At 38.1% G+C, this 15,105-nt stretch overlaps 1 protein-coding gene across 5 annotated transcripts in view; it reads left to right on the forward strand.

Moving 5' to 3' along the window:
• The window catches only part of ncam1a (neural cell adhesion molecule 1a), a 272,664-nt gene that overhangs the window by 191,160 nt on the left and 66,399 nt on the right, over positions 1-15,105 (forward strand). For 2 of the 5 annotated variants that reach the window (XM_079834796.1, XM_079834795.1), the window contains exon 9: positions 8,163-8,192. The exons of the other annotated variants lie outside the window; for them this stretch is intronic. In XM_079834796.1, the coding sequence (XP_079690922.1) occupies positions 8,163-8,192 (30 nt within the window). The remainder of the gene's footprint in view (positions 1-8,162; positions 8,193-15,105) is intronic. 5 annotated transcript variants of the gene reach the window in all.

Raw genomic sequence — 15,105 nt, forward strand, 5'->3', positions numbered from 1 at the left:
TTGTAAACTATGTTTGATTATGTGATTTTGTTCACTTTGATGTCAGGACAGGACTTAAACAGTGTTTTAACACCAAATACACTTAGGGCCCTATTTTGCACAGGGAGCAGGTGCACTTAGGGCATGTCCAAATACACTTTTGCTAGTTTAATGACGGGACAAAATGGTAGGCGATGGTCCAAAAGGGTTGTACCTAATCTCTTAAGTGTGCAATAAACCAATAAGAGTCTCATCTCCCATTCCCTTTAAAAGCCAGTTGCGCTTGCACCATGGCGGATTCGCTATTTACATGGTGGAATTTACGAGGGAAAAGACTGAGCGCTTCTCCACAGAGGAATCCTTTTGTTTTTCATATTTAAAAATGTTTGTGTGCTGCGGCACGTCCCTGTGTGTGTAATAAGCACAGTGTACGCATGTTGTGGACCCGCCTATATGCGCGTATTACCAACACGTCATTTAAATAACATACAAAATACTGCACTATTATTGACCTTAGACCAGATTTTTGTTGGTCAATGGCACAGTCGTTTTCAGTTGCCTCAAAATAGCAACGCGCCAACAATGCGTTTTGTTTTCAGTCCAGCACGCCCATGGGCGAACAGATGGGCGCGAGTGCATTTGCTATTTAAACAGCTTGGCACTGGACGTGAAAATGATAACTGCATCTGGCTGAAACTAGCAAAAAACACTTGCGTCGTATGATGGGGCCCTATCTCTTGTGTGACTTATCATGAGCATTTTTGTAGCATCTTGGTTAAAAAAGTGGTTACATTGGAAAGTTGGTTGTTTCATTTGTGAACGTCCACTTAAAGGCCTAATCTTGTAAACAATGTCTGATTATGTGATTTTGTTCATTTTGATGACAGGACTGTGTTTATACAACCAAAAACGTTTATTTTGGAACATAGTATCTGGTATTTTAGCCTGTCTAAGCATGTCAGTAGCTGGTCCAAGCTTGTCGTCAGTAAGTGGATCAGCAAACAAAAAACAGCTTGATCAAGTTGGTAGCAATTTTTTTGGTAGACCATCTTTACCAGATAATAACTATCTTTGACTAACTAATCCAGCTTAGACCATTTAGAAACCGTTTTCTATGTTCAAAAACAAATACTATATTAATCTGGATTTTCCTTCAGGGTTGTAGCAGTTCATTAGCACTGATATTGTTGATCTACACTTGTCTATCACCTCATCTCGTCACCTCTACAGTATGTAGTTAATTGGTGCTTTTATATTCCCTTTCCTCATTTTCCTCCTACGTATGATTATTCCAGATAAATTAAAATTGTTAACACTCACAAAATCAGTGTTGATCAGGTACTAGCGCACCAATTTGCATCACAAAAGATTATGATTATCAGGTTCCAAAATTAAAGTTTGCATGAGACAGAAGTCTTTTCTTCCCTATTGTGACAGAGTCAGAGTCTATATCAGAGTTTTCTTGACCAAGGACAAATGTAGGGCGGGACTTGATTTTGCCCATCAGGATTTTATTGTATTGTTTGCTATTGCTGTCATGTGAGTGACAGGTTGTCCCGCCACTGCACCGGTAAACTCATTATCAGAGAAGAGATGTTGTTTCTGAAAGTTATTTTGATTCAATATTATGAGTGCATATGAATTTTAAAAAATGATGTGCGCAGATACATTGTTTTTAATAAATACTGCAATTTTCAATAAAAGAAATTGCAGACATTTGCAGTAAAAAAATATCTATGACCAGTAAAGTTTGATCTTTGGCTGATGTGGGTCAAAAAATTATACATTTGGAGCCTGTGTATGTATGAGTAAGGGATAATATATGGTTAGGTGTGCATTACATGATTTATAATTTAGCTATTGAGTAGTGACTATTTTATTGACAAAAGTTGCGGGGCAACTTTGTCAACCAAGTTTCAGTGCTTCTGTATTTTTCTGTGTATTCACTGACTTGAACTCTCTGTGCATTCAACGATTCCAACCAATGAGAACTGAGTATTCAGAAAAACCGTGCTCTATGTATATGCATACAGATTTCAATGGCCGCCCGAGGATTGCCTTAAGTGAAATGCACTGTCAGTGTGTAATGAGGCATACCTTAAGTCAATGGGGCCTTATCACTGCTATCATTAAATGGTGGTATTTAATAGTAACAGTGATCCGTGGTTATTTCTGGTCATGTAATGCGTAGTCAGAACAGCTAATATAACCGGAACACATGTAAATTAATATCCATTGATGTTCCTAAGTGCAAATCTCTCTTTTTTCTTAAGAAGAAAATGACAGGCTTTGGTGTTATTTGATTGAAAGGCAGGTATTGCTGAAGACTCGCTGAATGAAAAACACCTCAAAGTCTTGAGTCTTGAGGTGCCTGCAGATTACCGTAGTTATCATAATAAGCGTGTAGACTTTTTTCGCCTGGCTTGACGGCAGTTAATCTCTTATTGTGGAGTTTTAAATGTGCTGTGTCGAGTTAAAATACTGTAGTTATTTTAAAAGAGTCCGTCTCAAGATGCAGCAGTCTTTCCTATTAATTTGCGCTCCATCTTTCTGTTGCTCTCTAGAGTGAATGTGTCTATTACTATTGCTTCAAGTTAGAGTGAACACATCATGTATACGCTCAAATGATCGATCGTCACTTCAGAGTACTTGTCCACATTCATGCTACTAGTAATGTGTATTATATGTAGCCAGTTTTATGTGGTAATGCGTTTTTTTTTTCAGGAATATGAATACTTTTTAAATTGTGTCTTAAGAACAATCTTAAGAAAAAAAGATAAGAACATTCTTAATAAAAGATATTGGGGAAACAAAATATTCTTATCTTTTTTCTTAAGTTAGAAAATAAGAAGAAAATAGCTGTTAAGAATAATTTGTGAGCTGGCGTATTAATAAGGATATGATGAGTCAAGAGCATGTCTGAAGTCTTTTCAAATGATCTGTCCCTAATGCTTCCCAACCACAAGTTTCCAAGAGCTGAATAAGTCAGAAATGCACTGAAACCTCAGAGAATTCAGAGAGATGTGACTACCAAATGAGCGACGTCTGAGCCGGACTGGAACAGACTAGTCTCCCCTGAACTCTCCAAGAAACTACTTTATGGAAGATTTTCTGTCTGCCTTTTTGTTCTGCCTTTTGGATGCAATAGCCATGGTTATGGCATAGAGTTCATAGAGAGGGCACGTTCTGACATAAGAGGCATGTTTTTGATCATTCATCCAAAAGGAAAGGCCTCTAAAGGGATAGCCAAATTAAACATTTAAATTCTGTTAATTTGCTCACCCTCATGTCGTTCCAAACCTGTATACTGTTGGTTTTTCAGTGGAACACAAAATAAGAACTTTCGATTCATTTTTCCATATGTCAAGAGTTTATAGTGACCACATCTGCCAAGCTCCTAAACAGACAAAAAACACTATAAAATGAATACATACAATTTGTGCACTATACACCAAGTTTTCGTCCAAGGCCATACAATTTCTATAGATAAACAGACCTCAATGCAATTCATTATGCACTGATAATCTTCATATTCACTGCACCCCGAGAGCAGCTTTTAAATTAAATATGGCACTTACACTGTAAACAATGTTTCTTGAGCATTACATCAGGATTTTAGAATGATTTCTGAAGGATCACTTGACAATGATGACTGCTGAAAATTCACCTCTGCTATCACAGATATAGATATATATAACCCTAAACCAAAAATTATTCTGAGACCAGATATTCTGTAATTGTTTACTAGTGGGTGCAGGACACTATAGTTCATTTATGTAAGTGAGGAGAGCAAAATAAAGTAAACTGTGACATATTATACCCAAAAATCATTCGTACAGTGGACTACCAGTAAAATGAATAACAATCTGGGACCAAAATTATTCAGACACTTTGACCTGACCATGTTTTGCTTGAGTGTTTTTCTTGCTAATGCGACCTTTTACACCACAGACTGAACAGAATGAAGCATTGCTTGGTAATTGTTTGACCTAAATTGGTATCTAATTGTGTACTTAAATTTAACAGCTGATTGGTTGATTGTAATCCTTTACATACCTTTCTATCAAAGTTATCTGATATTATCAGGATTAATTTGTTCTGACACAGTTTAACTCTGAGTTCTTGTCATATTTTATTACCATTTTCTAAACTATAGCGAATAAACTGTGATAATGTGAGAAAATGCTGAAGGTGTCTGAATTAATTTTGGTTTGACATTGACAACCTTAGTGAGCATAATAGGCTTATATCTATAGAGGCTTCTTAACTAAAATCACAGCTGTAGTCACTATTAACTGCCATTATATGAGGAAATGTGTAAGAACTCTTCAAAAATCTTTGTTTGTGTTGTACAGAAATAAGCCACAGCATTATGGGTTTGGAACGACATGAGAGTGAGTAAAAAAATTGCCGAATTTTAATTTGAATGAACTATCCCTTACAAAACAATCGTTTCTCAGTGTTACGCATTGAAAATCACATGAGTCAAGGGACTTAACATTAAGTGAAGATGAGGGCGCTTCTGTGGAGTCGCTGCCCCTTCATTTATCATTTAAGCCGCTCTCTCTGGGACCTCATGAGCTGTCCTTGACACATCTACGGTATGAATCATAGAATCAAAAGAGGCATTTCAGGGCTAGCTTATTGTGGAGTCCAGTGCCAAGCTGCCATTTCTCTAATGATAGTCTCTTAATGGCACCCCTGCTGATCTGAGGTCAGTACGGCCCATGCTATGTGCTGCTAATGTTTTAAGCAGACTACCATGTGTCTGTGCACTCAGAACCATTAACACGCACCCTGCCAGGATAACCATGTTGCAGGATCACCTGCGAAAAACCTTTTAAGATTTCCTTTTTCTCTTAGTATGTGACTCTGAAAGTTCATTTTCATGGACAGATAATCTTGCTGCTCTTTACAGATCAGTGTCATCCCAAGGCTGTTTATATGCATGCAGAGTGTAATAAGACAGAGGCTCTGTTTTAAAGGTCAACAAGGAAGTTCGTGACCAGGATTGTGTTATAAGAGAAGAGGGTCGAACCTGCCAAGATTGCAGAAGCAGGTGCCAAACACAAGGTTTTAACCCCCTGTAACCTTTTGACAAGCTGTCAGTGGGCAAGTAATTAAATCAATAGAGGTATAAAGGATGTCAATCCACTGTAATAGAGTAGCCTGTACATTTAGAGGGACTTGTTATCAGTGACGGAGCCAGAGGGGTGTCCAGGGTGGTACTGGGTGCGACCCCCAAATTTAGATTGCTACTTCTTTAGTTTCACCACCTACCGGAAAAAAGCATTTATTTTTGCGTGTGGCGGGGCGGCACATTGTTCATGTATTAACGTTGAATATTAAGAGAATATCAACGTTAGTTGCCAAACAGACAATTAAGAATAAAGGGGTTCACGCACAAGCGCAGAGTTGCTCAAAAACACATTTTGTCTCAAAACATTGTTAATGTATAATGACTTCACCTTAGGCTGGAAGAGTGTGTATAGGCATTTTTCAGTATTTTTCTTTCTGTGTAAAGTCTGTGCTTATGGAAAGACATAGGCCAATATAGATTTCCCTTTCTGTTTCCATTTGTGCAGTTCTTACAGCAAAACACATCGATTTTTTTCATTCTTGAAGAGAAGTTTTTGCCTGTATGTTGATTGGATTCACTGTTTTGTATTGCCGCCTTGAACGTGAGAACGCGATGTGGCATATGGCGCTTCAACCATAGCGCACACACAGAGAGCATGTCTTGTGCTTGAACCGACAAATACACATAAAAGTATGACAAAAAATAGCGAGTATCATAGTAAACATAGATATGAATATATATGATAGTAAACACAGTCGGCTATGTCTTAACCAAATGTAAGACAGTAATCGGATGCGTGTCAGTATTGGATTCAATATTGTGCATTTGCTCTTAAAGTGACCGCAGCCTATAGTCTACCTCCTGCCTATTAAATCTATATTTCATTTATACAGTGAAGATTATGCAATGTTATTTATTTTGATTATTCAATTTCTGTACCTGATTAGTTAGACCTGAAAATTCAAGCACTTAGCACTCAAACTGTCTTAGCACAGTTCTTACTTTATTGCAGACTGCTCAATTGTATTCAATCATGTTATACATTTATTTTATTAGGCTTGTAGATTTTGCTGTGGGATATCTTGGACACAACATTTTGGGGTGGAGAGTATTTAAATGAACCGTGCAAGGTGATTTACTAAGGTTTATGCTAATCAATTTAGAAAATAGTTAATAAGTACAATTTTACTCTGAGGTGGAAACAGGCTTTCGTAGTTTTGCATGCATTTATGCAAATGTTCCCCCTAAATGGCAAGTAACAAACTGTGATTGATCACTTCTGATAACAATCTAACTATTTAGTAGTTAGTCAAAGTCTGGCTACATGAGACTACTTTTAACTGTCATCCGATAAACGACTCAATTGATTCACTTAGACAAAGACCTAAGCAGTTAAAATGTTTTAAAATGCTGTGCTTTGTTCAAGCCAAACTAATGGTTTTAAATATTTAGCTGGAACTCTGCAGACTACGGTAGTTTTCTTTAATCACAAATTATTCAGCTTGATCAGTGTCAGATTTCATAATGGATCCTGAAATCCCACTTGTCTGCGACAGATTCCCTTTTAAGCAAATTGTGTGATTAGGGGTCAAAATAATAGAATGCTGCCTTCATGACGAGCAAGCTTTCATTGAATCGTTGTCGCTCTGTCATAAGTCAAATGGGTAGGTTGTCTGCTATTCATGTCTGGTTTATCAGTGGTTCGAGTCACGTCTTCAACAGTCTCTATTGTGAGTCATGCAAATTCTCGGCGATGCAATTCCAGATGGCAACGTCATTGATTGATTTCTGGTTAACAAATGAGTGGAAGGTATAAAAACCTTCACTGAAAACTACTCATCACTGTCCCATTCAAAGAATACAGGGATCTATGTTGTCAAATGGAAGAATGGCTCTCGTTAAGCTCAAAAGCTGCTGCCTGTGACTTATGGGACATAGACGAAATGAATGAGGTGATCACATTTAGCATCACAAGCAGTGGATCTTTGAAATATTGCTTTAGTGTCAAGGTGTGCATCAATTCATATGTATTCCTATTCTGTTATTAATTATTGACGGACTGCCATTATTGCTGTGGCATTTTGATGGTTTGTTGGGGGGTGGGGAGAGGGGGGTCTGACCTTTCACATCATTTGCAAGATCATATGCATGTGTCACCTGGATGTCTGTGCATCCACTCATGTTTGAGTCATTTGATTTCCCAGTCTGCAGCTAAATATGTCATTTTACATCCAGTTTGGTTGTTGTTCAGTTAAAAAAAAGATGTTTGATTATGTGCTTCTCATCTGCTGTGACACAAGGTTAGTTCAAGGTCATATATACCGTATTGTTCTGAATATAAGACAACTTATATCTGGGAAAAAAACTGGTTCGTCTTATATTCAAGGTCTAGAATTTTACATGTCAATAATACACCCGCAACAATAGGTGGCGCCAAATACACGTAAAATGAGTGTGCCAAGAACTATGGAGATTGCGAGCGCAAAAAGAAAGTCTTATTAAAAACGCTAATAGTCAAGGAAAAGGTTACCGTCTAAGAGCCGCATGACTGTTTGCGTGCCTCGCTGATGGGACCAAACTTACAGCATACGTAATTTTAAAATGTAAGACGGTACCCAGATTTACAATAAGATTTCACTTCTACTGTTAATAAAATGTTGGTACAGGTTATTTTTATGGTATGCAAAAAAAGTGTTTATTTTTAAATGTGATCATTTGTACATTTTACCAGTATTTACCATACTTTCAATGCAAAAATTTAAATATGAGAAAGATGCGATATGAATCTTATTTTCTTTATAAAAACAATTATTTATAAAGTCTTCAAAAAGCCTTTTTTCAAAAAGTACATCTTGAAAAAGGTATTATACACATACAAGTCAGTTTATTATTAAAAAGTCTATTTCCTGTGGGAATGGTATAATTACTAAAAATAGTTTTTTTTTTTGTAAAGTCAAATCATCGACTTTGGTGCTTCTCAAGCTGTCTGCTCTGAATAACGTGCATGTGTGATGCCTGTCTAATTGAGCGCCTGCTGATTTTTCTTTTTAAGGCTTTTTGTCATTTCTGTCATGTTTTGCTTTACATGTATCTGTCTTCCCAGGCTTCATGGACTCGACCTGAGAAACACAAGGTAGGGCTGCTTCACACGTAGCCAGGATGCTCACTAATCCTAGAGAAGCCCTTTATCACTCCAGAACATCAAGTGTTGGCTCTCTTTTACCTTCAAAATCCTGTAGACACACACACCCACGCACATCACATCTGATGAAATGGCATCCCTAGTCTACAATGATTGTCATGACATTTCATTTCTTTATATGAAGCATATTGCTCTTTTTTTGGATAGCTTCTGTAAACAGAAATTGTGACAATCCTATTAGGTCTTTCTAAGCTGTGAAGTTTTTTTATTTCTTAGTAGAATAACTGAGACCTTTTTTTCCTTTACGAATTCCCCTTGGACAAACTTTCTCAAGGGACTGGGGAAGAAAATAAAGAGGGTGTTAGAGCAAGGGCTTCAAGGCTTGAAACATGCCAGGTACTTCTTTAGAGTATGAGCCAACACTCAGTGTTCTCCCATAGACTCAGACAGGGGAATGTAGCAGCAGTAAAAGAGACACTAACACAGCTATAACCAACTCCAGCTTCAGACAGCACAAGCTTCTGTTAACAAAAATATACTAACCCACACTTATGCCTTACTAAAACTTGTACGCCACATGTCAGAGATAAATACAATAACATTAAACTCAACATGAAACCCATTTTACTTCTGTAATGTGGCGCGTTTGTTTTAAACAGGATGTTGGATGATGGAAAAATAGGGCTGGACAGTATTTTATCTATTGGGAGTTGGGAAAAGAAGATGCATACCAGACCAAATGTGTTAAATATTGCCTGGTTATTGGTTAGCATCAATCAAAAGCTTGCATGGCCTAAGTGGAAGTGGAAGTATTTTCTCTTTCCATTGTGATTACAGATTACAAATACTTTTTTGAATCATTCACAATAGACCAGTAACTTGCATTAAAGGGATAGTTCACCCAAAAATGAAAATGATCCCGGAATTTACTCACCCTCAAGCCATCCTATGTGTATTTTACATTCTTCTTTCAGACGTATACAAACAGAGTTATATAAAAAAAATGTTGTGGCCCTTCCAAGCTTTATAATGACTGAAGACCAAAAAAGTGCATCCATCCATTATAAAAGTAATCACACGTCTCCAGGGGGTAAATAAGGGCCTTCTGAAGCGAATCGATGGGTTTTTTAAGAAAAATATCCATATTTAACACGTTGTAAAGTAAAATATCTAGCTTCCGGCAGACCGCCTTCCGTATTCAACTTACGCAGAAAGTGTAACGCCTCTCGCAGTTCAAAACACTTATGCTACATCCAACGCCATCATCGCGCAAGTTACACTTTCTTCGTAAGTTGAATATGGACGACAGTCTGCCAGAAGCTAGATATTTTACTTTACGTGTTAAATTTGTGGATATTTTTCTTATAAAAACCCATCGATTTGCTTCAGAAGGCCTTTATTAACCCCCCAGAGCTATGTGGATTACTTTTATAATGGATGGATGCACTTTTTTGTGCTTCAAATTCTGGGCTGCCATTCACTCCCATTATAATGCTTGGAAGAGCTTGGAAGTTTTTAATATAACTCCGACAGTATTCGTCTGAAAGAAGAATGTCATATACACATAGGATGGCTTGAGGGTGAGTAAATCTCGGGTAATTTTGGGGTAATTTTCATTTTTGGGTGAACTATCCTTTTAAGAAGAAAGTAAATAGGTTCATTTTGATTTCATGTTGACTTTAGCTGTAGATGCACAGTTTGAGCAATGCTTGGATCTGAAATTTTAGTCTCTTTTACTTGCTTTATTTATCTGTCAGAGAGAGAATTCATCAGTGTTCTGCACTGTTGATTAAGAATGATTCAGATGCATATGGATTGTGTGGGAAGGACTGTTTATCTGATCTGCTGAGATGAAAGGCCGCAGTTATGGGATTGCCCACACATCACTTCATGTTTTTAATCCTCAGGAGTACAGATAAAAAGCACCATGGCTCTTTAAACATGCACTTTTCCTCTGAGTCAAAGACAAGGAAATTACTGCATCAAGAGTTTTGGAATAGTTAAGAGTTTGCGAGTTGATGCTTTAAAACTAAAAATTGAGGAGTTCAATCTTTCTGTAAAGGCAGTACTCAAGTGTTGAGTGGCTGACAGGCGGCTGCTTTTGAATGCTCACACACACTGTGCACGTGCTCTGTGAAGTGCACTCGTGCCTCGCCGTAATGCTACAGCCGCTAATGGTCAAATGCACTTCTTTGTTCAAAATGCCCATCATGCCGAGGTGTTAATGTAAACACAGTTGTTGGTTAAGTCTTTAGTTAATGCAAACAAAAAATAAATGTGTGAATGTTTGATGTGCCAGGATATCAGATATGTTTGCTTTGAAATGTAAATGACCTGCCACATTCTATTTTTTTCACGAATATTAACCGGAAAAGAGAAAACCACTCACTGCCCACAGCTGGATAACTTTAATAGCTTTAATAAACCTTCTACAATCAAACATGAGAACAAATTAAACCTAAAAAATAAACTTTACAGCAAATTTTTATTACAGACCTGCTTTTTAGACATACTCAAATGGCATTGAATTGATTTTAATGGGTTATATCTAATAATCATGCAATATTATGCTAATCATTTTTTTATATATATATTTTATTAATAAGTGTGTTCTACCAGCATGTTCTCAGTATCATTGTATAGATTTTTGTATGCACATTTACTGTTTTCTTTTTTAAAGTATTTTAAAATTGTAATTTATTAATAGATCTAATAATATCATTGTTTAACACGTAATATTTTTGTGGAAATGGCGATGCTTTTTATCAGGATACTTATAGAAAGTTAATCATAAAAAAAAGAGATTGCTTTTAATTTTTTGGGAAATAAAAATTATAAATTGTTGAAAAAAACAAAGCTTTCTGTTTGTATTTGATATTGTATGTTTTATTTTCTATCCAAGCAAAAAAAATATACGTGAAATGAATTTTAGTGAATATTAATGTGATCAACCTGGTTCAGCAGAATATTAGCGAGGTAGTGAATCATGAATAATTTCACTTCCATATTTTGACAGCCCTTCTAAAGTTAATATATAATTTCCTCTCTCTGATAGTAACGATGTCAGTAACCGGTATGTACGTACTACAGTATGTGACCTTGATCAAATTCAATTGATATTCAATTTTGGATCGTCTGTCCTGCTCACTGTCTAGACTTTTACTGCTGCAGACCACCTCAGGGCAACTATTTCTCAACATGTCTCTCATCAGTCCAAGCTAGGCCATTTTTATCAAAAGTTCAGATTTATTCTTTTCCGCATTTGGACACACTGTGATCCATCTTGTCTGTGCTAGAGTGCTCCTACAGTTTCTTGTTAGCGTGAAATGTGAAGTGCAGGACACCGTTTGACTCCCTTTCCTCACAGACAGTCAGCAACACCTTTTTTAACGTTGTCTCTATGTCAGCGCAGTCATACAATATGATTGCCGTCACCTACTATTTTCTCCTAAGGGAAAAGAAAAAAAATCCCTTTTTTCACACAAAAAAAACCTTGAATGTGAGCTCTGATTTTGATCCACCGTTGGTTGTCTGCTCTTTCAGGAGAAACGGATGGGCAGAATGGGGCTTCCTGCGTTCTCTATTAGGCGAGATAAGATGCGCACCGGCCCGTGATTGCATTTCAGTGCTGAAATGTAAGCCGAAACCTTCTCTGTCTCTCCTCGCTTCTGTTTTCTGCTACATTTGACAACCGACGAGGAGGTACAGGCACAAAGTGGTTTGCCGGAAGCGCTCAAGGTTAACGTTCAAAGGAATCGTGAAGGTTTATATGCGACCAACCCTACGTACACGCATATAACAGGAGAGACACTGCGTTTGCTGGCTTACTGTCAATTACTATGCAAAGGGAGGGGACTCGCTCGACAGACCTGCATGCTAACAGCCCTCTGAACGTGAGGCACAAGCAGGATGGAATTTATGGTCGAGACCCTGGTTGTTACTTAAAGCACTCAATCCCTCAGATCGTGACTAAGCCACCACACCTTCAATCAAGTTTGTGAATTGATTGGATTTCAGCGCCGCGTATACTCCATTCCGCTCCGCAGTCAAATTTCTCACTGACCATTGAACAGGCACTTTATAAATGAAGTGCCACTGCAGGTTTCAGAAACATCTTATTTCCCGGCTGTCTTTCGCATGCTGTCAGGGGACTGTCTGTGGCATTGATGAAAGGTGCACGCTAATGTTCACATTTTGCAGTGGCTTCACTTAAAGAAAAATGTGAATCATACGCTGAGCTGTTTGCTCAAAACAGCATCCCATATTTTATTCAGTATGCATGTACATCCAATAACAGCGTTGTAGCGTAGGTAAAACAAAGTACGCTCCGCTAAGCACGAAAAATGGAGAGTGCATCCGGCTCACCCAGGCTTATTTTATTCATTATGCTGCATTGAATACTGCTTATGAATGTCAACTATGCTTATTGTTAATACCTAGGTGTGACAGCTTCACTTTTTCTCACTAAATGTCCTGTAGCTAATGAACGGGATTGAGTATCCATGTGATTATCATGGCCGGTGGCTTCAGCGCAGTAGCAACTCATGTTTGTTAACTGAGTAATATGGTGTCAGCTGGCATGACTAATAAATCTATTTAAACGTGTCATGGAAGAGGCTGCACTCTCTGATTAACATGGGTCACATTATGCAAGTCAGACGCACTCAGTCAATTAATTTTCTTGTAAATTACATCAGTGTCATTAATCTGTGGATTTCCAATGGATTTCTTCTTTTGAAGTTTACAACGTGGAACCTGCATGTGTCAGTCACTGACATATGGGTAACATATAATTAGTTGACACATAATATGTCCATGGACTTTTTTTCAGTCCCATTCACAAGGTGCTTAGCCGTAAATGTGTACCCAATTAAATGGAGAGCCAAATATATATTAAAAATATGGAATGATAAATAAAGCATATATTAAAATATTTTGCTCACTTTACGACATGCTGAACTTGATTTCACCAAGTACAACATCTTTGTTGATCTTGGAATAACATTCCAATCACCCAATCAGATTTGAGGGGCAAGTTTCAGCCTCAGACATCACGCCCACGGACCATTGGCATGAACGTATGATGCATATGGCACACTTATCTGGAAACACTTCTGGAGTTTCAAAGTCGTCATCTGATTGGTTGAATTCTACAGGATGTCCGGGAGACGTGCGTGTCGTGTTCTTTAACGGTCCGCCTGGAAACAAATGCCTTGTAGCCAAACTCCCTTGTGGAAGAGGAACGGTGTCGTGTTTACAACTGTGACAATGAGCGCTTACCAGGATCAGCTAAATGCTGCGTTTTCAAAAGTATGTGAAGTTTGCGGCTCCATTGTTGCAGTAAACTTGCACAACATTCTTGAATGAATAATTTATAGATATAGTCTGTTATTGAAGGGACATGAAGTTATTGAATTACTTTTTCACGCCGCTAAACATGACGCAGAACCAAACGAACTGTGATTGGTTGCGTTACATGTTAGTCAAAAGTCCTCTTGGGCAGTAGCCTAGAAATCTAGACGTACCCTAGCGGCAGTAAATCTAATTTGCAGCCAGGGTAGTCTAGCAACTCTCCGTTGGCTTGCGAGCTGGAAAAACTAAACTCTGGTCAGGCCAATCACAACATGTATAGAGTCTAACATAATGATGGCAGAGTTGCGGTGCTACTTGTAAACAAAGAAGCTGGCGGTCTTTCGAATCGGCTTTGGTCGCGACTCTGGAAGACTTGGAGTTAAGCTTTTCTTTGAGAAAAGAACAAAGAACGGCACTGAAGTCATTCTTAAGAAAGGTAGATGTGTTCTGAGTTTTGCCGACCGGATACGGCCAAGGTTTAATCTATCAACTAGCTCCGCTTCACCTTCTTCGTTGCTCTGGTTGGTTGTAGCGCTATCCTATTGCGTGCAGAGGGAATTTGAAAGACAACCGTTTATCCCGCCCCTCGGATTGAGCCCTGCCAATGGTGAGTTCCCAGACCCAACATTTTAATGTGGGTCTCGCTTGTCAGGCTACTTGGGCGGTCCTTGACCAATGAAAGTTGCGATAGAGTCCAGACCTGCCATCAGTCTGAACGTCTAGCTACGCGAGACTAAGTTTAGGCTTACATCCAGGGTTAGGTGCTTCTACATCAGTGTTATTCATCTATCATTCCCCTCTGATTTTAGGGATAACTTATGGGTAGTGTCATGGTCATTGACACATTTCTTGATTAAATTAATAACGCGTGTGAGACCTTCATTTTAACTTTGTGGTGCAAAAGAAGAAACAGACCGACTCCAAATAAAAGAGAAAAAAAATCGTATTTATTTTTGATTTCACCTGTGAAGAAAATGTCATGCTCTTGAGAAAACAACTTTTCTTACGTTTCATGAAACACAACAAAAAATGCAAGAATTTGTGGCATCTTAGGGTTTCAATTGGAAACTGTACATCTTAAAGTAGGTCCTGTAACTTGTCATCATTTCCTTTTTAAACTATGTTTTCCTTCACTTCATGGGCATGTGGTGTGACAAATGAACTTTTAAAAGAACAAAAATTCCACATTGTTCTCAATAAGCATGAGGTCATAAAAGCTGCATGTTTAATATGTATGAAAGAATTAGCGGGGTAAAGATGTAAATTCGGTCCTTTTGTAAGCTGATCAGAAGGGCCTTTTTAGTTGCCTTTAAAAACTAGTGAAACTGCTATGAAAACTAGCAAGAGAGGCTTTGAAATGCAAACAACACTGAGCAGCGATGAAACACATGCCGGGTTTTCATTGTAACAGCTGGAACTACCATTGATTGCTGAATTCAAAGCCCCTCCAACCATAGGATCTCGGATCACCATAGTAACCAGGGATGGACAGCAGAGTAAATGCAGAACGAGCTAAAGAGCGTGCGCTTGTATGCGGGATGGAGCCCAAAGA

Source organism: Gobio gobio (genome assembly GCF_949357685.1).
Source record: "Gobio gobio genome assembly, chromosome: 14".
In the NCBI taxonomy this organism is placed as follows: domain Eukaryota; kingdom Metazoa; phylum Chordata; class Actinopteri; order Cypriniformes; family Gobionidae; genus Gobio; species Gobio gobio.